General features: G+C 46.6%; 1 protein-coding gene across 1 annotated transcript in view; it reads right to left on the bottom strand.

Annotated features, from left to right (window-relative positions):
* CKAP2L (cytoskeleton associated protein 2 like) overlaps positions 1–22,567 on the bottom strand; it is a 36,477-nt gene extending 13,910 nt beyond the window's left edge. Inside the window, exons 1-5 of the mRNA XM_069087525.1 lie at positions 22,444–22,567; positions 21,265–21,331; positions 18,673–18,724; positions 12,296–13,560; positions 3,663–3,873 (exon numbers count right to left, since the gene is read on the bottom strand). Coding sequence (XP_068943626.1) covers positions 3,663–3,873; positions 12,296–13,560; positions 18,673–18,724; positions 21,265–21,331; positions 22,444–22,477 — 1,629 coding nt within the window. The 5' untranslated portion in view covers positions 22,478–22,567. The remainder of the gene's footprint in view (positions 1–3,662; positions 3,874–12,295; positions 13,561–18,672; positions 18,725–21,264; positions 21,332–22,443) is intronic.
* Positions 22,568–23,040: the final 473 nt, after the last annotated feature.

Here is a 23,040-nt window from a genome sequence, read left to right as displayed (position 1 = left end):
CCTGAACTGGGAGGAGCTGGTGACGTAGATTTGGAGAGACACGAGAGAGAGGCAGAACTTTTTTGGAAGCAGCACCCTCGTGGAGACAGAGAGAGACTGAGAGGATTGCTGAGGGCCACTTTGAATTGCCCTGGACTTTTGAGACCTGCCCCCGGAGCTGCCAAGGACTGAGGAGACATGGCTGTTTTGCTGGTACTTTGTCTGTTTTGATGTTGTTTTGCCAGATTTGTCCACTGGTGAAAGACAGTGCTGTTGTTGCAGGGGTCTGAGAACCTTTCTGTTGGTTAAGAGCTCCTGAGACTGTCCTGCAGACAGAGAGTGAATACTGTCCACTGGTGAAGGACAGTCCTGTTGTTGCAGGGGTCTGGGAACCTTTCTGTTGGTTCAGAAGCCCTGAAGAAGAATTTTCTTGTTGTATGTTTACAGAAATCCTGGGAGAGGGTTTTGCTAATGTTTTCAGGGGTCCTAGGACTGTTCTTCAGACAGAGAATGAATTAGTGAAGAGACTGGCAATGTATCTTGTGGCCTTGCTAAGCTTTGTCTCCCCAGGAACAAAGATTGCTGAGAACTTGTCTCGTGTCAAGATGAAGAAAAGACCTCCATTTGGGTATTAAATGCTGTGCTTAAGCTTGTTGTAACTCTGGGGTAGATTCAATTGTGATCCAGGGATGGGGAACTTTTGACCTTTTTGTGTTCTAAGATTGAACAAATGAAAGTACTTTACTTATGATTGGAAACTAATCTCCATTTGAGAAGAGGGGCTTTGTGATGGGCTGAATGAAGGTACAGCCTAGGGGTGGAGTAGTATTTAGAACAGGGACTTTGTAAATTGATTGAATGATTGGAAGGTCCTGGGGTGGGGTAGTACTTGGAGATTATTTAATCACCCTTAGTAAATGCTGTATTTTGAATGATGTCATGTTTTGATCTTCTCTGTTCTTAATTTGTCACTGAATAAAATGGGGAGCACCTATGCTGGTATTTTGAACCTTGGGAAGTTGCCTTTGCTTGGCATGACATTACACCACCGAAAGGAGAAACTGTGGGCCCACGGTCACAGAACAGCACTGACTCGAATCCCCTTGTTTTATAAAGGAGGAAACGGGCACAGCACGATTTAAGCCATCTGCTCAGGTCCCTCAGCTCCGGGTGGGCTCTTCCTTGGTGTAAGTCAATGGTGTGGTAGATTTGATAACAGAGGTCCATTCAGAATGGGTGGGATTCAACATCAGCTTGAAAAGAAGTGGCCCAAGGTTCTGGGTTTGGCGCTGCGTTATTCACGGTTTTATTAATGACTTAGATAAAGGCATAGATACGAGGCTTATCAAGTTTGCAGTTGGACACAGCCGGGAGGGATAGTTAACATGCTGGATGATAGACCCCAGACTCAAAAAGTGGTTGAGGAAACTGGGCCCAATCTAATGGCACAAAATCGAATAGAAATATGTGTAAAGTCTTATTATTTGGGTCCCACAAAGCAGTTTTCCAAGTGCCAGATGGAAGAGGGACGGCCAGACAGCGCCGCATCTCCATGACTACCCCAGGCACTGTGCCAAATGCAGAGCACCAGATGGCCCTGCCCTCTGAGAGCTTCTGTTCAAAGAGGCTGAGACTAAGGGCCAGTGAGGGGCCGGGGTTCCAGGGAAATCAACTGATGCATCATTTCTGGAAATGCCAGTCTTGAGTCAATGACTCTGCCCAGAGTCAGAGGTGGAAGGAGGGGTGGGGTCCCTGAGTGCTGGTCCGACCCAAAGATGTCCATGAGCAGCATGGTGGGGCTGGGACTGGCCTAAGACAGGGAACTCTCAGAGCAGAAAGACCTTGGGGGTTAACAGTAGATCAAAAAAGAGGCCTCCCATATGACCCTGGGCAAGTCATTTAACCCCTACTGACTCACAAAACAAAGCAAATAAATATAGGAATTTTCAGGGCAGCTAGGTGGAACAGTGAATGGAGCTCCAGCCCTGGAGTCAGGAGGACCTGAAGACCAAATCTCAGATGCTTGACACTTACTACCTGTGTGACCTTGGGCAAGTCACTTAACCCTAGTTGCCCTGACTTTCCCCCTCAAAAAAAAAAAAGGAAAAAAAAAAAAAAGGCCTCCCAGCAGGGGTGCTGGAGTCAGCTCGGACTGGTTGGGGAGAGTGGATTGTATAATTTTCAAATAGGAGCATTTATACCTTGGAAATTGGCAAACCCTACAAATCAGGGTTTGATATATTGTGTTGTTGACTGTTTAGATGTAAGAAAGTGATAATGAAAATGCTAATGATGGAGATTAAAACTTAATGTGTCCCATGCACATTTTTTTCCTTTGGAAAGTTGGTTGTTAACCAGGGTGCAGAATGCAGCTGTACCACAGGCTTGTGAGAGGCAGCTGGTGGTTTTGCCGTCCTTGTTCTGCTCTGACTGTGTTTGGAGGGCTGAGCTCAGCTCTGGGCGCCTCACTATAAGCAAGGATTCGTGGGAGAGGCTCCAGAGGCCGGCAGCCAGCACACAGAAGGGGTGAGTCTGGACATGACTCAAAGGGGAAGAGGAGCTGTCTGAAGTGCTGAAAGAGGGATTTAACCTGGTTCTGCTCAGTCTCACAGGGCAGAACCGGAAGGGGTGGAAGGTGCAAAGAAGAGGCAAACTGAGGCTGGTTGTCAGGAAAAACTCCCTAAGGTTTAAGGTTATTGAAAGTGGAACAGACGTGGCAGGAAGGAGTGGGTTCTCTCCCTAGAGGTCATCCAGCCAAGGATCCCATTCTCAGCACCCTGGCCAAGGCTGGTGTACTTAGGATGGGATCCTTGCTCCCTTGTGGGGTGGGCTAGAGGGCTTCTGAGGACATAGCCCGGGCTAATCACATCCCACCTAAGTACAAGGTCTACTTAATTATCTGGGTGAGGCAGCTGAAAGTGCATGCTGGGTAATGCTGTATAATTAGAGAGCCCAGGTTAGCACACATCTGGTCCCTTCTCCATCTTGCGCTCTGGCTTGTCCTGGACCTTGCCACAGAGCAGGGGCCTTTCTGGCTTTGCTCCCATGATCCCCTTCTGTAGGAGTCACCACCCTCTGTCTAGAAAACTCTGAGCTCACAGCTCTAACTGGAATAGTGCTCACAGCCAGAAACACCTTCTCCTCATCTCTCCCTAATCCAAGCTCTTCCAGGGGCAGCCCTTGCTCTCGGAGTGTTAATGTCATGTCAGGCCCTGCCCTTTTCCGTTCTTCTCTCCACCAGAGCCATCTCCAGCTCCAGCTCTGATAGTTTCTGGCTCATTAAATTAAGAATCCCCCCAAACCACATGCGTAACATCTTTCTTGTCTGTAGTCACAGAAGGTGCAAGCATAATGCCCACGTCACTGAGGAAAAGGCTACTCCACAGAAACACCCAATAAATATACACAAAACTCTGGACTAGGTGCTCCATCAAATGTGAACTAGGGAACGGTTTTGGCTGGTCAGTGTGGCCTCTACAGGTGGGCCGTGGCCTATCTGCAGCCTTTCCAGGCTGCTCTGCTCAGCCAGGAACACCCACTCCAAACCAGGGGCTTCTGGTTTTCCTTAAAGCTACTGAAACCTGCAGGTTAGAGATGGGGACTGCCTGTGCTCCTTTTCTACTATGTCTCTGAGACAGTGCTGGCTTCCACCAAACCCCCAGGCCAGACCAGCTTCCACTCACCTCTTCCACAAGCTTCAGGCACTCAGCCAGGGTGCTTTTGATTTTGTTGGATAGGTCAAGCTCTGTGGTCTTTGTTTCCTTCTCCTCCTCCTTTATGCTGTTCCAGAAGGAAAGGTTGAATTTCTTCATGTTTTTATTTTGTGCTAGAAGCTTCATAGGGGGTCGTTTATAGGTCTTCCCTTTGGATGCCAGCCATTCTTCCAGCTTCTTCCTATTGTGGGATTTAAAACAGAAGGCTGATGGAGGGCTCTGGGAGAAGGGATGCAGGGAAACTGAGGCTGATGCAAAACCAGAGGAAATGAATGGAAATCTGTCAGCCTTTCCTTCCCTGCTTGCCTCTACCCCAGGCCCAAGTCTCCACATAAACTCTGTGGAAACAGTATTTGGTGACAGCTTCAACTCAATGCCCTCCAGTGATGATTGCTCGACACATCCAAGGGCTCAGAACCACATAGATGCCCAGGGCTATTACAACAAATCACCCCATTTAAGAGGCAAATAATTTCTCAGATTCTCTTCTGTGTGACCCCTCTCCTTCCTCCACCTGATCTCAGGGCCAAACCTGCAAGGCTGTTCCCTGAGTCCAGGTCAAGCCCTTAGGTGCCCAGCCCTGCCCTGCCTGCCCAGGGAGCCTCAGACACCCAGAGAAGTGTCCTCACCTGTCACTCTGAGTCTCCTGATTGGCCTCTCTCACCACCCCCTGCTCTTGGGCTCCAGGCTGCCCAGTCGGCTTGTAATTGTCTTTGTAAAGGCACTGGTTTTGACTCTTCCCTCTTTCACTCCCACTTCTGACTAGCTTCCAAGTCCAGTCAGTTCTCTGCCTGGAGGCCTCCCCTCCATCCCCCTCTTTCTGGTCTGTCTTGGGCCTCATTACCAACCACTCATCCCTCCAGTCTCAATGCCCTCTAATAATAACAATAGACACCACTTCTAGGTGTGCAAAGTACTTTACAAATATCTCCTTTGATCCTCACAACTACCCTGGTCATTATTATCCCCATTTTACAGATAAGGAAACTCAAGGCAAACAGAGGTTACCAGCCCTTTCCCTGGGTCTCTATTTGCTGCCCAATAAAGTCTGAGCTCTCTAGCCTGGCATGAGAGGCTCTACAATCTGCCCCATCCCTGCACAGCAAGCAGCCTTCTCTCTCACTTGTCTACATCATAGAGGCCATGGGCGTTTGGGATGAGAATGGCCCTCTAACCATACCCACACTTCCCTACCTGTGCCTCTGCTTACTCCATTCCCTCTGCCCCCAGTGTCACCTGTCAGAATCTCTCCCCTCCTTTAGGCTCTGTCCATGCTCCTCCTGGTCAGGAGGGACAGATGGGGCAGGCTGCCTGCTCACTGCCCTTCCTTTTCCCAGGCCTAGAGAGTTCCCTTTTACCTAAAGGGTCAGCTCAAATCCCATGCCCTGGAGGAAGCCTTTCCTGGTCTCCACTGCTGGTGCCTTCCCACTGAGGAGACCTCTATTCTTTATGTCTCATATATACCGAGGTGCTCTCCTTGTTGGGTCTCTGTGGGGTGCCATGGTGCACAGAGCACTGGGCCTGGAGTCAGGAAGACTCATCTTCATGAATTCAAATCTGGCCTCAGACACTTACTAGCTGTGTGACCCTGGGCAAGTCCCTTAATGCTATCTGCCCCAGTCTCCTCATCTGTAAAATGAGCTGGAGAAGGAAATAGCAAACCCCTCCAATATCTCTGCCAAGAAAACCCTGAATGGGGCCGGAGTCAAGATGGCAGAGTACAAACAGGAACTCCACAACGGCTCTGGCTCCCACCACCTCCAATTCATGTAAAAGGGGACTCTAAACAAATTTTGGACCTACAGAACCCACAAAATGACACTGAGAAGCTAACCTCCCTCTGAGGATAGCAGCGCAGTGCTCTGGGAGCTGAACCCAGTCTCACACCCTGCGTTTTAGCCCCAGGGCGGGCCTGACCAACCACCAGCTGGAGGGACTCCAGATCACAAGCAGCTGGGTCGGTCCAGAATTATCAACACATAGATGCTAAGGACAAAGTGAGAGGTCAGTGCAGTGTGGACTTTGGGACCCAGTAGTTGGGACTGGGGCAGCTTTTGCCCCCAGGGCAAGAAGCCGCTGAGGGCTGTGCTTCAGCTCCTGGCATGCAGAGAGTAGGGGGACCAAGCGACCAGTGTGAGGGGCGATCGCTCTTGCTTTAACCTGCTTGGATCTGGATTGCAGTCTAGGGTGGAGGTCCTGGGATGTGTGACCAGCTTGCCAGAGCATGTAGAGGTTTCAGAGAGGGCACCCAACTAATACCTCCAGCAGCAGAGAAAACCCCAGTGTTTGAAATGAAGCTCCCCTGTCTGGTGGCAGAGTCCTACTGTGGCAAAAAGCTCAAAAGTCAAGTAATTGAGTGGCAAAATGAGCAGGCAAAGGAAGCAAACAAAGCAAAGCAATCCAACATTAGACTCCTATTTTGGGGACAAAAAGGATCAAAGCATGGAACAGGAGGAAGACAGTGAAATCAGAACTCCTGCACCAAAAGCTTCAAAGAAAAATATGAGCTGGTTACAGGCCATAGAGGACCTTAAGGAGCAGATAAGAGAAGTGGAGGAAAAATTGGGAAGAGAAATGAGAATGATGCAAGAAAATTATGAAACGAGAGTCAACAGCCTGACTGAGGAAAATAATACCTTAAAAAATAGACTAACTCAATTGGCAAAAGAGTCTCGAAAAGGCAATGAGGAGAAGAATGCCTTAAAAAGCCAAATTTGCCAGATGGAAAAAGAATCTGAAAAGCTCAATGAGGAGAATCATTCCTTCAGAATTATACTGGAGCAAATGGAAGCTAATAACTTTATGAGGAATCAAGATACTATTAAACAGATCCAAACAAATGAAAAAAATAGAAGGGAATGTGAAATATCTCATTGGGAAAACCACTGACCTGGAAAATAGATCCAGGAGAGATAATTTAAAAATTATTGGACTACCTGAAAGCCATAATCAAAGAAAGAACCTAGAAATTATCCTCTAAGAAATTCTCAAGGAAAACTGCCCTGATGTTTTAGAACCAGAGGGCAAAATAGAGGTTGAAAGAATCCACTGATCACCCCTTGAAAAAGATCCCAAAAAGAAATTTCCTAGGAATATTATAGCCAGGTTTCAGGATTCCCAGATCAAGGAGAGAATATTACAAGCAGCCAGGAAGAAACAATTTGAATATTGTGGAAACACAATCAGGATAACCCAGGATCTGGCAGCTTCTACACTGAGGGATCTAAGGGCTTGGAATATGATATTCCGGAGGTCAAAGGAGCTGGGATTAAAACCAAGAATCACCTACCCAGCAAAACTGAGTATCATGTTTCAGGGGAAAATATGGTCATTCAGTGGAATAGAGGACTTTCAAGCATTCTTGATGAAAAAACCAGAGTTGAATAGAAAATTTGATATTCAGATACAAGAAGCACGAGAAGATAAACAGGGAAAAGAAATCATAAGGAACTTATCAAAGTTCAACTATGAACATTCCTACATGGAAAAATGATAATTGTAACTGATGAAACTTTTCTCAGTATGAAAATAGTTTAAGGGAATATATATATATATATGTATATATATATATATATATTACAGGTTTACAGGTATACATAGATAGAGGGCACAGGACCAATTTAATAGGAAGGGATGATACTTAAAAGGTGAAATTAAGAGGTGAGAGGAATATAATGAGGAGATGGGGAGAGACAGAATGGGGTAAACTATCTCATATAGAAGAGGCAAGAAAAAATGATTACAATGGAGGGGAAGAATAGGAAGGCAAAAGGGAATGGGTCAACCTTATTCTCATTGAATTTGGCTAGGGGAGGGAATGACATACACACTAAATAGGGTATCTCACCCTACAAGAGAGTAGGGGCGAAGGGGATGAGAAGGGGGATGATGGAAGGGAGAGCAGGCTGGGGGGGGGTGGAGGGAAGATGGAAGCACCCACTTTTGAAAAGGGACGGGATCAACGTAGAAAACAGAACAAGTGGGAGGTGGGATAAGAGGGAGGGAAATATAGTCAGTCTTTTACAATATATCTACTATGTTAATGTTTTGCATTAGCTACACATGTACAACCTATACTAAATTGCTTATCTTCCCAGTAAGGGTGGGTGACAAGGGAGGAAGGGAATGAATCTGGAATTCAAAGTTTTAAAATCAAATGTAAAAAAAAAAAACACTATTATTAATACGATTTTACATGTAATTGGGAAATAAGATATATAGGCACTGGGGCATAGAGGTCCACCATGTGTGGGAGTGCTATTTTGGGGCGGTGGGTAGGGGAAAACCGGGGAGAAAATTTGTAACTCAAAATCTGGCGGAAATGAATGATGTAAATCAGAAGTTAATAAAGCATTTGAAAAAGGGGAAAAAAAAAAGTAAACCCTGAATGAGGTCACTGAGAGTCAGACATGCCTGCAGACAGTTTCCCACGTTCCTCTCAGTGTCAGATCCTCTAAGGCAGGGGCTGTTTCTTCCTTTCTCTGTGTCCTCAGCTCTAAGCACAATGCCTGACACCCAGCAGTGGCTGGACTGATGCTGACTGACTGACCTGGGGAGGGCTTCATTAAGGAAGCAGGGAGTGGGCTGCTGGGTATTCTTTGGGAGCTGGGTTCGATTTCTGAGGATAACAGAAACCAGTCGTGAGGTTAGAGCTAGGCAGTGATGTGGGCATGCTGGGCAGTGCAGCACGGCCCAGGAGGGTCTCTCCTGTGCTGTGTCATTGCCTCCTGATTACTGGCCCATTCCCTGCCTCCAGAAGCAGCCGTTGGGGAAATCCTGGCATCTGTGCTCACGAGGTGCTGTGTGTATTTCTGGCCTGTCTGCCCCAGGTCTGCTTGCACCTGGGGGAGGGGCCATGGTTAGCAGATGTCCCATCTCTGAGACCACAATCTCTGTGCTAATCCCGTGTCCTCATGTCACCTATGATTACTGTGATTGCTTCGGGCCCTCCCTCCCAAACCCGTCTTTACAGCACTGACTATCTGTGTCCCACTTGGGCAGCCGGCCCTCCCAAGTAGCAGCAGCTACTCATCCCTGCTCTCTCCTGGCCCTTTCCTTGCAACCAGATTTCCCTCATTTTCCTTCCTATGGCCCAGGTGCAGGGCTACAGGTAGCCCTCTAGGTCCTCAAGTGCTGCTTTGACTGAATCCAAACTTCACAGAATAAATCCCCTTCATAAAAGGTTTTGTTCTGTAAAACTTGGACTCAGTCAAAAGGCTGCACCCAAGGACCTAGAAGGCCACAATTAGCCTCAGGGCTGCAGGTTCCCCACCCCTGGCCCAGGCTCTCTGCAGCTTTCTACACTGACAACTAACACTTATTGTACTAATAGGATAAGAGCCCTTCAGAGCCCTCCCCTCAGTGCTACATTTAACTTCGGTATCATTGAGACAACTGTTATTTGATATTCCTACTCAATGTCATATATATATATGTATATATGTATACATATATGTTTAGCCATATATATATAATGTATAGCCATTGTATTATCTTATGTAACTTATAGAAACCAGTACAGATGAGATCAACAGAAAACCTTTCTGACATCAAATGAACATACATATATATACACACACACACACACACACACACTTATCCATATACATGCCCACACAAATGTATAGGTGTCAGTCTAAAACACTTGGAGCTTTGGGCCTCTCTTGGACCCAACTAGTTCACATAACTGTTCTGGAAATCTCCCTCACTCACTTTCAATCTCCTTCCCTGCCTTATTGTTCCATATCTCATGCTTGTATTCCCCAGATAGGTCAGTACGGTCTCTTGCATTAACTAATACCTAGTTTTTATCTGCCTATGACGTTAGAGGTAGGAACCACCAGATATGCCTTATCAAGAAGCTGCCCATCTCTAAAAAATACTTGACACTGGGATGCCTCGTCATGGAGGTGATGGGAAGCCAGATGGCCCACACATTGACCAGTAAGTGACAGGTTGGCAGGACCAGGCATGACAAATCCCAGGTCAGCTTCTCTGAAGGAACATCACTAACCTCTTTTCAATGGCTCTTGAGGTCTGAAGACCACTGCTTCCTATGTCCCAGTGACTAGAAAGAGGTTAAAATAGGGTTTACCTAAGCTAACCCTCTGGTACCTGAGATCTGGTGGTATTCGCCTCATTGCCCCGGCTCCACCATGCTCCTGGCCCTCCCACTTGTAAGAGTTGAAATGTGCCAGAATAAAGATCTATTATTTTTTGCATTACTGGACTTTATTCTTTTAGGAAACTCCCCCTAAGTCCCTTAACCACTGATACAGATCTCACTGTGTTGTAGCCTACCAGGGATTTAAACCAAAGTGCCACCTGAACCATATATTTTATAAAATAATGTAGGTCTTCAGAAAGTTAAAATGCAAGAATTGAAAAAAAGAAAGTTTGCAAATCCTTGTTACAAGCCCAAGCCCCTCCCTGACAGCTCTTTTCCAGGGACCACATTAGACTCTGGGCAACCAATCTTTTTAGCACTAAATGTCACTAATGTAGATACTGGCAGGCTTTAGAAATAGGAAGGGGAGATGGCAAGAGACTGGGGAGAGAAAGAAACAGAAAAGGCAAAAGTATGTGATAGGAAATAGGATATTACCATCAGCCATGGTTTCAGGCCAGGTGGCACTGAAGATAGACTGTTAAGACAAATCAAGAGGGGCACAGTTCAAATCCTGCCTTAGATACTTGCTAGCTGTGTCGCCTTAGGCAAGTTTGTTTCCTCATCTATACAATGGGAATAGTTATAGGTCCTACCTCCTAGGGTCTGTGGAGAGGATCAAATGGGATATATGTAAAGGGCTTTGTAGGTATTGCAGCACCTTATAAAAGCGGGCCATTATACTGACTGCTGGCAAAGGCGCCAGGTTGCCTCACCTGCCTTAAAGAAGAGAACAGATACCACCTAAGAGGTTGTTATTTTAGCTGCTTGTTGTATTGAACGACTTTGCATATGTTTGTATTAACTTTACGTTAATGCTGTAATTATTTTTACACATACTTCTGGTTTCTCTCCTATTAGAATGGAAGCCCCTGGAAAGTAGGGACTGTCTTGTACCTTTCTTCATCCCCAGTATTTAGCACAGGTCCTGGCACATAGTAGGTACTTAATGCTTATTTATTTATTGTTCAAATGGATGCCAACAGTAAACCTTGATTTACTCCATAGCACTGTAAGTCTCTTGTGTGTAGCCAGTCCTGAACTCTTAATTAGAACTCGAGTCCAAAACAGCTGGTCCAGCAGGCTAACAAAATCAGCATTTGAAGGACTCAGGCATTAATATTCTTGCTGGGCTATGAGTCTGATTTCTTTTTGGGACAAGACTTTTAGAGACCTGGTATTTTGGATCAGCCACAGAGATGACAAGATGCTGAAATGAGCCCATTTGGTAAACGTTTATTAAGTACCTACTATGTGCTAGATGTTGGAGATAGAGACAAACACAACATAGCCTCTGCTTTCAAGGAATTTATAATTTAATATGCATATTACTGATATTAGGGAAAGTGAAAAGTGTGAAGGAGAATCCCAGGCAGAATGTCACGAGAAACTTGAAGCGTAAGAAAGTGTTTTCATCTGAGGGCTACGAGGGGGTCAGGGCAGGCCTCACAAAGGAGGTGACACCTGAGTGAACCCCCTGGAGGGACCTCCTAAGATCATAGGAGTTAGAATTCTAAGGTGCCTTTCTGAAATCAGCAAATCCAACCCTCTCATTTTACAGATAAGGGCACTAGGGCATGCTTTACACATGTTCACCTCTAGGACCTCCACAAGGGCTCTGTGAGGGACTATTATTATCCAGATGAAGAAACTGAGGCCTAGGGAAGTTAAGTAAGTATGTCAGTCAGGTTTGGACTCAAGCTTTCCAAGTCTTGCACTGTATCCACTGTACTGGGATTTGAAAACAAGTGATTGATTGAGATGTGGGTTTGGAGTCAGAATTAATCTCCTGACTCCAAACCCAGTGCTCTTTCCCATACACTATGACTACTTCAGTAGAAGGTGAGGGGAGTCTATTATGGGCATGGGAGAAGAAGAGGGAAAAGACAAGGAGATAGAACAGTTTTGGATATGGGGAGGAGAACAAGGAGTTTGTCTCAAACAGTGTATAGAAGGGGAGAAGTACAAGAAAGACTGGAAAAGGAACAGCTGGTGGTAGACTGTGGAAGGGCCTTGAATGCCAGAATCAGAAGTTCATCCTTCAATTTGTGGGCAATAGGGAGCCACAGAAGGCTTTTGAGAGTGACATGTCAGTGCAATGAGGACAATTACTTAGGCAGTGGTGGGATGGATGGACCAACCTGGCACAGACTGGAGCCAGGAGGGCCATTTAAAGGCTTTACAATTGTCTACTTGAAGCTAAATTGTACCTTGCTCAGTCTGATAGACTGCTGAAACAGATCTCACTTTACAGGAATAATAGTCATAACTGATACGTAGGAAAAAATCTCCACTTACTTGTCTAGCCAACCATATCTTTGTGTACAAATTGATCTCATGAAAATGTAGTTATATGGATATACAACCCACTGTTATATGGGTTATCATGTATATGGATATCTGTACATTATTCCCCATTTTAAGATGCTACCAATACCTTCGGTCCTCTTTGCTTCTCTTCCACTGGGTATTCGGCTCGACTTGGGGACCAGAGGCTTCCAGCAGAGCTGGTTCTTGCATTCCTCCTTCACTCGTGGTCAGCTTTGGCAAGCTGACACAGTGATGAGCTTTGGGGTTCACGCTTCTCCCAGAATAATTCCAGGGCACAGTCCTTTTGGCCTTGGAGTCCAGAGTCTGTGGCTCTTTTTTCAAGCTATAATTCCTCTCATTTTTTGTAGGCCTGTGTGTGTCAACTTTCAAGGTGCCCCCCATCAAGTGAGGCTGTCCTGTCATGGCTCTTGACGGTGGTGCCATTACAGATGGCTGTGTCAGCTTTGGATCTTGTTTACCATTATCACATCTATTGAACTTTCCCACCTGTGGCACTGCTGGGTTTGTCCTTGGGAGTCTTCTTTCTATAGTCTCTTTAGTGACACTCTTTTCTTGTAACTTTGTTCTATTGCCATCTTTTTCATCTTTCTTGACCTTTCCATCCTCTTTCTTGGTGACTAGTTTCTTTGATTCTTGAGTCCCAGCAAGGCTCTGAACCAAATGAGAAGGAATCATCCTTAGAAGTTTTTCTCTGGGTTTTTCACAACCTGCCTCCTTGGGGAGTTGCTGCTGGGAATTTCCTGTAGGAACCCAGACTTGAATCTTGTGAACAAATGGTTTGTGAACTTGGTTCTTCAGAAGGACGCTATTCTTGGTATCTTTGTCCACAGCTTGCTTTGGAGCCAGACCTCTTTTGCTAGGATTGTCAGAATTGCACTTTGATTTAGCTGGGTTACAAAACCCAGACTCTGGTTTCTTCTTTAGCTCTCCAATGGTTGGGAAAGGCCAGTTCTCTTTGTCTGTCTCCTTTGAAAAGTTATCCAAGAGCTGGTTTTCAGCATGGAGCTCAGGCACAGAGCCTGTCCATCCGGCAATTCTGTGATTTGTCTTCTTCTTGTCTACCTTCTGCTCTGCGGCCTTCCTCATATACTGGGTCTCACTTGATGTCAGAGGCTTTCTAGAGAGTTTATGTGAAGTAGAAGATGCCATTTTCTGTGGATGTTGGATTTGGGTATTCCCTGAGTGTTTGGAGTCTGGCTTGGAGAAAAGGGGGCCTGTAACCGGTCCTTTCCCCACAATTTTTGGTGCTGCTGGTTTTGACCTTTGGGTTCCATTGACATTGGAAGATCCTGGCTGGAGCACATTATCAGCAGGCCTCCCAGCAGCACATGACTGCGTCCGTTTCACTGGGTCATTTTTGGGTCTAGTCGTCTGAAAGAGAAAAGCACAATAGCAACAATGACTTAATTAAGACAATCTATTCAAAGACAAGCAAAAAAAAAACCAACCCAGCTAAATGTCTAACTTGGCTTATTTTAGCTTGGAGACAATGAAGATTTTCCCATCTATAGGCAAGTCACACAGCCTGAGCACCTACCTTCAGCTTAACTGGGATTGACATCTGTGCTGCTTTGTGTGGAGTCTACAGACATGAAGCTGTCTGTCTCTACCCTCAAGGTGGGGCTGCCGGGGGATGTGGGCAATGATGACAGAAGGCACTGTCTGGGGGAAAGCACACACCTCACCCTCAATACCAGTCTGCACAGAATTCCCCACCTCTCTTCTCAGCTCTGACCCTGGTGCTTCTTGGACCTTTTCAAACTCATCATGGGGCTCCTTGAAGGCAGAAATGGTTTCACTTTTGTCTTTGAATCTCCATGTCTGAGCACAGTGCCTGACCCATGGCAGGGGCTTAAATAATGTTTGGTTTCTTTTTTTTTTTTGCCTTTATTTTTGGAGGGCAATTAGGGTTAAGTGACTTGCCCAAGGTCACATGGCTAGTTTTTGTGTTAAGTGTCTGAGTCCGTATTTGAACTCAGGTCCTCCTGACTCCAGGGCCAGTGCTGTATTCACTGAGCCACCTAGCTACTCCAAATAATGCTTGTTGATCTGAAGACGCTTACAGCTGAGCTTGCCATCTTGTACCAAGGCCCCTCCCCTCTTGGCTTCTCTCTAACTTTGGCCTCCCTGTCCCTTTGCTCTAGCCCATCAATCACCAAGTTGTCTGGATCCTTCCTTTGCAAAGTTTCTTGCAGCTCTTCCTGCCCCATAGTCACCACCCTCATTCAGATCCTTATCACCTCACCACTAGATTATTGCACTAGCTTCTGTACTGGCTTTTCTACCATAATTTGTTTTTTCCATCTCCCATCTCTCTTGGAAATCAATCATCCTCTTCATTGTCTATGGAATAAAGTATAAATTCTTTTTTTTTTTGGAGGGGGGGAATGCAGGGCAATTGGGGTTAAGTGACTTGCCTGAGGTCACAAGGCTAGTAAGTGTTAAGTGTCTGAGGCCAGATTTGAACTCAGGTCCTCCTGACTCTAGGGCTGGTGCTCTGTTCACTGCATCACCTAGCCACCCCTAAAGTATAAATTCTTTAGCCAGGCATTCAGTCTAGCCCCCAAAGTTTCTAGTCTTATTTGCCATCATTTGCTGACATGATCTACTTATGATCACCTAGATTCCATGTGTTTTTCTGCCTTTGTGCTGTGGCTATAATTTGTAATCACAACAATAATAATAGTTAGTATTTGTATAGTATTTTACAAATATCTCGTTTTATCCTCAAAACAACCCTGGCAGGTAGATATTATTATCATACCCATTTTACAGATGAGAACTGAGGCAGAAGATGACTTGCCCAGGGCCACAGAGCTAGTATCCAAGGCTAGATGTGGAATCATATCTTCCTGACTCCAGTCCAGGGCTCTACCCACTGCACCACAATGCCCAATATACTCCACCTGTTTTAATCTTCTTTTCAAGATCAGGATCTAATCTCATCACAACCCTCACGGTCTCTGTCATTTTCTTCTGCTTGCCCTTTTCTGTACCGCTCAGCTCACGTCTATAATTTCCTGCCTTTTGTTATTATTCTCTTTTTATGTCTGTCCATCATACTTCTTTGACTATATCACAACCTGCTCGGGGAGGAAATGTAACTTGGGATTTGTGTATTCTCTTCAATAAACCACCTCATCTATACTCTCCTCACAAAGAACAAATTAATTCAGAAGGTCTCTATTTAGTGACTTGGAAATCCTAATAAGGGCCCATATCTTCCTGTGGTCACTGGCACAAAGCAAAGCTATTAAACTTTTATTAGCACTTGATGTTAGCACCAGGTATATTTATGGGAAATTTATTTCTGTTATGAATATTCTCTAGGTTGCTGAAGCTTTTGTATCAATGATTTATTGTCATTTACTTCAAGACTGCAGGAATTTGTGGATCAAAACCCCTATATAGCTGAGTGGATGGTCTCAAACAGCTGCCAAGACTGAAGACAACAGCATGGGGAGAAGCTTTGCAGACCTTGGAGAGGCTGGTCTGTGCGGTGCAGGCTTATGGTCTGTCTGGGTCTATATGTCTTTAATAACAAACAGAGTACCAGAACACTCCCAACAGGTAAGCAAATGATTTCTTGGTTCATATCAAGTGGATATTTAAAAACTCTCTGCAGCTTCACGTTCCTAGGCAAAGTTACAAAGTATGGAAACCACTCAGGGTCAGCAACAAGTCCTAATGGAATGTGGCAAATTTGACTTCGTAGGTGTCTCTGGGACTTGGGGGATGAGACTGTTGCCTGGGCTTTGGCTCTGGAAGGGTGTATGCTACTCATGGGATGCAGAATGGGAAAAGAGGAGTGTGGAGCACTGTATATTAAGATATACTCATGTGAGGAAATCCAGTAACCAGAGGGGGGGAGTGAAAATCTGGGAGTGGGGCAGAGGAGTACAGTGAATTAAGAAGTTGTATTCTTAGGGGCAGCTAGGTGGCACAGTGAATAGAGCACCGACTCTGGAGTCAGGAGGACCTGAGTTCAAATGTGACCTGACACTTGACCTATTTACTAGCTGTGTGACCCTGGGTAAGTCAGTTCACTCCAATTGCCTTTCCTTCCCTTTCCCCTTCAAAAAAACAAAACAAAACAAAAAACCAAGTTGTATTCTTTTTTTTTCTTTTTCCTTTTTTTTTTTTTAAAGCAATTGGGGTTAAGTAACTTGCTCAAGGTTACACGGCCAGGTGTTTCTAGGTGGGTACTAAGTGTCTGAGCCCGGGATTTGATCTCCAGGTCTTCTCAACACTGGAGCTGGTGCTCTTACTCGCTGTGCTACCTGGCTGCCCCACCAAGTTGTATTCTTGTTGGGAAGTCTAGGCACCAGAGTAGAGAAATATGGTATTTGGGTGAAAATCGATGGAAGCACAGACAGAAACTGTATTGTCATTGGCCTATACTGCAGACTACCTGGACAGAGGGAAGAACTAGCTGAAGACCCTGGAATCCAGCTCCTAGGCCCTGCACAGAGGCATGAACTCATGGGGATGGGGCAGCTGGATCGCCTGGACATCCGCAGCAGAAAGTGGCGCAGCTAACGGCCTGACTGCCTTCACACCATTCTCATCCTTCAAAACTAAGATGGAAAACTTTTCTTCTGGATTTGATTCTCACGAAAAGGGTTTCTGGGGTACAAATGATGGGAGGCTTTGGGTTGAGTGGCCACCCCCTCCTAGAATCTGCGCTTATCTCAGGTGCCACCCATTAGACAAGGCTTTCAGCTGGACTGTCCAGAGCTAGTGCTGTCCCTGACCCTGGAAATGGACACATGAGCTGCCTGTGCGCGTGTCCCCCGTGGCTGCCATTATCTCCCAGTTTCCAGCTACACCCAACCCAGGGCTTGAAGGTACACTCCTTCAGGGCAGGGACGACTTAATTTTTGTCTGTTTCCCTACCATGTAGCACAGTACCCAGCACACAGTAGGTACTTAATGGATGTTTGTAGAAAGAATGAAAAAAGCCAAGCATAGATTTTGGGAGAGCTGATTTGAAAAGGTTTAGAGCAGAAATTTTTAACTTAGATTCTGTGAACTTAAACAAAAATAAGTGTTTTTTTTTTAACATAATTTGCTTCCTTTGAAATCTTACTCATTTAAATTTATTTTTGCATTTTACTATTTTTCCCCCAATTACACGTAAAAACAATTTTTAACTGTCATTTTTACAATTTTGAATTCCAAATTCTCTCCCATCTCCCCCTCCCCATCATTGAGAAGGCAATTTGATAAAGGTAATGCATGTGAAGTTATGCAAAAGATATTTCCATATTAAATGTATCGTGAAAGAAAACACAGACAAAACACCCCAAGAAAAATCAAGTTAGAAAAAAATATGCTTTGATTCACACTCAGATTCCATCAGACCTTTCTCTGGAGGTGGATAGCATTTGTCATCATAGGCCCTTCAGAATTGTCTTGCATCTTTGTATTGTTGGCAATAGCTAAGTCATTTACAAAGGATAATTGTGCAATATGATGTACTTTATTTTAAGCATTTAATATCACATTATATGATATTATGTATTTTATCTTAAGCATTTAAAAGCATGATTCTGAGAAAGGGGCCCTAGGTATCACCAGTCTGCTGCCAAAGGCGTCTATGGCACTGAAAAGGCTAAGACTCCCTGGTTTAGAAAAAGAAAGGTAGAATCCAGTGGATGGAGCAAGTCAGCTCAGGATGGATGGGACGCTGTCAAGAATGAGATTCTGAAGGCAATTCTGCTGCAGAGGATAAAGGGCAATTGTCTAGAGACCTAGACAAGGAGAACTCCCCAACTCCAGCTTTGAAAAAATGTGTCCAGGAGCTGGAAGCCAAGACTGGGCAATGGATGATGGATATAAAATCACGGCGTGGTCTTACAATAGCCATGTCAGCGATGCTAGAGGTTAGACTGAGCAGAGGCTGGTGAGGAAAGTTGAGACCAAGAGAAGGCAACTGCCAGGTCCGCTGAGAGAGGCCTCAGCCCCAGGACAAGGAGGTGGTGGCTCTGCTGGGGATGGCCCCAGGAGACCGTACCTGGACTAGGGATGGGGCTCTGGGGGCCTGCCCCCCTAAAGATGAATGCTGCTAAGTGGAAAAGGGTCCAGTGGAGGACAGCTAGGCTGGCGAAAAGCCATGATCTCTTGCTCCATGAGGCTCAGGCGAAGGATAGGGCTTTTCAGTTAGCTGGGAGAGGCAGAATACAGAAGCTGCCTATCATGCTGAAAGGTCTGTCATGCAGCAAAGAGATTCAACTTGTTTGGCTGGATTGTGGAAGGCAGAACCAGGCTCGACGTGGGGAAGGTGCAAAGGGGCTCAAGGCTGTCAGAAATGTTGCCAATGGTCAGAGCTATGCTGTTCCAAGGGGGCTGGAAAGTGCCCAGAGGTACAAGACCTCTCCCCACTTGAGATCTTCAAGTGAAGGATGGGTTACCATCTGGGGGGAAGATATGTGGCTGTGGGGCCCTTCCAATTCTGAAATATTGCAGTTAATTTCTACTTACAGGTCTAGAGGTTGGTGGCTTTGAACACTGTTTCTGGTCTCTGAGATAAGGCCTGTGGAAGAGGAAAAAAATAAAATCAATCTTGAGGTCACAAGGGAAGGAAGTAAAATGTGATATTCCTGTTTAGATGTAGAAATCTCCTACAAATCATGCCTTACATCTTCATTCCTAAAGACCATGTCATCCTATTAGTAAGAGTAATAGCACACATCTATTAAATGAGTGCAAAAATCATCTTGTTTGAACATTACAACCACCCTAGGAGATAAGTGACCATTTTACAGATGAAGAAACTGGGACACACAGAAGTGAAATGGCTAGTAAGCTAGTAAGCATAGCTAGTAAGTGTCTGAGGCTGAATTTGAACTTAGGTCTTCCTGCCAAGTCTGCTGATCTGTCTACCCTCTGCCTCCCACCCAGCACCTATTCACACAGAATAGATGATCATGTTATTTCTTGGTGGATTCTCTGAGTGCATGGTGCTATCAAAGGCACTGAGATACTGAAATTAAGCCAAACCATCTTAGCTATGTGGTCATCTGATGCTTTCACTGACATTTGGACAAGGTCATTTGGAAACTGACAGATATGGGCATAACAGCCACTAGTAATGAAACATTGATGGTGAGAGCGCTAGATTGGCAGTCTGAAGGCCTGGGTTCAAATTCTGCTTCAACTGGTGTGTCACTGGAAATATCGTGTAACTTTTCTAGGCCTCAGTTTCCTCATCTTTAAAATGGGGAGGGCGAGATTAGACGACAGCTAAGGTCTCTCTCAGCTCTATGGCCGGGATCTCATGAACACTATTAGTAAATGTTGGGTTTTGGTCAAACACACCAATGACTGGTAGCTGTTGCTCACAATCTATCTCCTTCCTCTTGCTGGTCCAGCCCAGTGTCCCCTCCTCCATCAGGTGGCTGGACCTGCTCTGAGAGTCACCAAGGACCTCTCTATTGCCAATCCACGGGTCTTTCTCTGTCTTCCCCCGCCCTCCCCTCTGCAGCACCAGACACAGCTGAGCACCACTTTCTCCTAGATATTCTCTCTTTTCTGGGTCTTTGGGGTCCTGCTCTCTCCTGGTTCTCCTGCCTCCCTGGCTCTTGTTCTCAGTGTTCTTTGTGGGCTCATCACATACATTACGCCACCTTCGTCCAACCCCTCTTCCCCATGGCTGCCAAGGGGTCATTTCTAAAGCAGAGACCTGACCTCGTTGATCCCATGTGGGCAGGTCCAGTCGATGAGATAAGACCCAAACTCCTGTGTTTGTTTGGCTTTTAAAGTCCTTCCCCATCCAGCTCCAGGCTGTTCAACATTCCTTCCTTCTAGGGTCCTGTCGAACCCTCCTGGCCCCTCACCCGTCTCCAGGCCTTTACACTGGCAACCCTCCCACCTCGACTGCCCCTCCCTCCCCCCCCCCCATCTAATCCTGCTTGAGCCACTTACCAGGGTCTCCCTGACCCCTGAAATTATCTTTGTGTATATTTCCCATTGACTTTTCAGTGGATGGGCTGTTTCCTCCCAATAGAAGGAAAGGACTGTTTTATTTTGTATCCCTAATACCCAGCACAAAGCCTGGTGCTCACAAAGCACCTGGTGATATCTGACTCAAGTTCAGGGCTGAATATATAGTTTGGGGAGTCGTCTGCATGGAGATGCTCCAAGGCACTGTAATGGTAATGTAATTTTGAATTTGAAGATCCTGGAGGAAGCTCCAAGGGAGAGGACAGACAGCAGAGGAGGAGGGACCAGGAAGGAGCACTCAGGAACATCCATGCTAAGCTAGCAGGACACGGATGACTAAAGCAAAGGAGGCTGGGAAGGAATGGCCAGAGGGGGAGGAGGAAAGTCAGGAGGGCAGAGGCCCAATCCACTGGAGCCCAGAGGGTCGGGAAAGGTCATGGCCAATAAAGCCAAGAGCTTCAAAGGACTCAAGAAGGAAAGAACTGAGGAAAGCTGTGGGATTTAGAGGCAAAGGGACTCTGGTAACCTTGGAGGGAGCGGCTTCAGTCAAGGGGTCAAGGTATTGAGGGGTAAAGGGAGGAGGCTGTTTTCACCAGGGGATGGAAGGTCAAGGAAAGGCACCCAAACCAGTCCCAGTCTTGCTGAGGCCTGGCAGCCACAAGGGACCTCCCTTTCAAATAGAGAGAAAGGGAATGAAAGAAATGCCTCTGGAGTTATGGGGGGTAATATCCAACTTGTAGAATCTTTATCTTGAAACTGCTGGAATGTTTAGATCTTGACAATGGGCCCAACATGAGTAAGAGCAAACAACCAGAAGAAAGGAAAGCAGGTCTGCCTTTTTCTTGGCTGGGCTGAGTCACCACAGCACACAAGCCAGCGTTTGGTGTCATGGACATCAACAAGAAAAGCAATGGCTCAGAGGTGGGAATTTTAGGCAGTGAGTGATCTTGCACACACACGCACACTCACTCTGAGCAATCAATAGTGCTTGCACACACGCACACACTCTGAGCGATCAATAGTGCTTGTACACACGTACACTCACTCTGAGCGATCAATAGCACTTGCACACACAAGCACACTCACTGTGAGTGATCAATAGCGCTTGCACACACATGCACACTCACTCACTTGGTGTTTGGACCTTTTAGCCTCCCTTTGGCTGCTAAATACTCCTGGAGCTTTTTTCGTCGCTCTTCTGCAAGACCAAAAAAAATGTTAATTTTTAATTTCTCATAGTCTTTTTCAATTCACATAGCTGTCCTATTTCTGGGTTCCAACATCATAATGCACTTTTTCCTTTTGTAAACAGTAGAAAGGGTATGGATTTGTACTGAGAGGACCCAAGTCCAAATCCCGAGGGTGCTAGAGGGACTGTGGGCAAGTCAAAACCTTTCTACCTCAGTTTCTTGAGCTGTACAATGAGGGGGGAGGGTAGAGTAGGCGCAGCAGCATACAGAATGTATTAGAATTAGAATCTTGACACCATAGGGTAGCTGTATTACCCTGAGCAGTCAACTGCCTTCCATTCATGTCAGTTTTCTCTTCTGTCAAAGGGAGGTGGTAATCACAGCGACCTCCCAGGGTTGTCGGGAGGGTCATTGCTTAGCACATACTAAGTGCTATATATATACTATTATTGTGATTGTTGTGGCCCTGAGGATCATAATACGTGTGAAATGCTTTACAAATCTTAAAGCGCTAGGTAAATGCCAGCTTCTGGCCACAACATTACAGTTATGCCAGCCTGATTGAGGGTTGTGTTACAATGCATCACAGTGAAGTGACAGTAACAGCGAGAGTTAACCTAACGACACCTAAGGAAGGACGGTTAATATTAAAAGCCTGAGCCCCGCCCATCTTCTGACCCGCAGGGGAATGGAGAATCGCGGTTTCTTCCCCTCCCGCGGCGCCGGTGGGGGCGGGGGTCTGGCCCGGGCACCTGGTGACCCGGGCAGGCCAGTCAATCACGTCCTGACTCGATTTCTCGCATTCTCAGGAAGTAGCCTTGTGGGGGGAGGGGGTAGCCCTGTGGATTTCGTGTGCAAACATTGGGGTGAGTGGAGGGACACAAGCAAGTGGGAAGGGAGCAGGCTTTGGGGGTCAGAGGACCTGGGTAACCTGCTTCTGACAGTCCCCCCTGGGGCAAGCCAAACGTTTAACCGCTCTGAACCTCAGTTTCCCCACGTGTAAATGATGTCGGGGTGGCCCTTCTCGGTCCCGGGGCTGAGAGGGGTGGGGGTAACCGCCTCCCTCTCCTTCCCCTCCCGGGCTCGGCTCGGCTCGCCTGAGCAGCGGGCTGACACTCACCTACGGCCGCGGCGTGGGCCGCAGACCCCACCATGATTCCAGCTGCAACCTCGGCCTCCGACCTAGCTGCAGGCTCCCAACTCTCCCCAACGCCCTCCTCCTTTTCTCCTCTCTCATTGGCTACCGTTGTTTTGAAACCGACCAATGGAAATTCTGGAAGAAATTCCGAGATCCTGGATACGGACCGCTTGACGATTGGCTTGTAGCGTCCCCTCGGTCCGCCTCTGGTCCTCTGTGATTGGAGGAAGAGGTAGTTGGGGCGGGGCGGGTTTGGCGTGCTCCGGACTCGGCTGTTGGTTTCAGTTAACTGCCGGGTGCTGGCAGGGGCGGGCTCTGTGGCCTGGGCTCGTGGAGGCGCGGAAGGGTGGGGAGCGGGAGGGGCCTCGTGGGGGCTGTGGGGTCATAGGGACTTTGGGGACGCCACGGGGAGTCGGGATCTTGGGCGTCATGGGACTTGGGGACCATGGGGGTCATGAGGACTTTAGGAACCACTTGGGGGGCATTAGAAGGCATGGTGGGCACTTGGGGTGTAGGGGTCATGGAGACTTTGGGGGGCACCAGGAGCGTGGGGGTCATGGGGACTTTGGAGGGCATTAG

Source organism: Petaurus breviceps, unplaced genomic scaffold (assembly GCF_028583685.1).
Source record: "Petaurus breviceps papuanus isolate PSGF00001 unplaced genomic scaffold, PetGlider_PUasm1.0 182, whole genome shotgun sequence".
Taxonomy (NCBI): domain Eukaryota; kingdom Metazoa; phylum Chordata; class Mammalia; order Diprotodontia; family Petauridae; genus Petaurus; species Petaurus breviceps.
The sequence above is the reverse complement of the archived record's forward strand: the minus strand, read 5'-3'. Positions and strand labels throughout refer to the sequence as shown.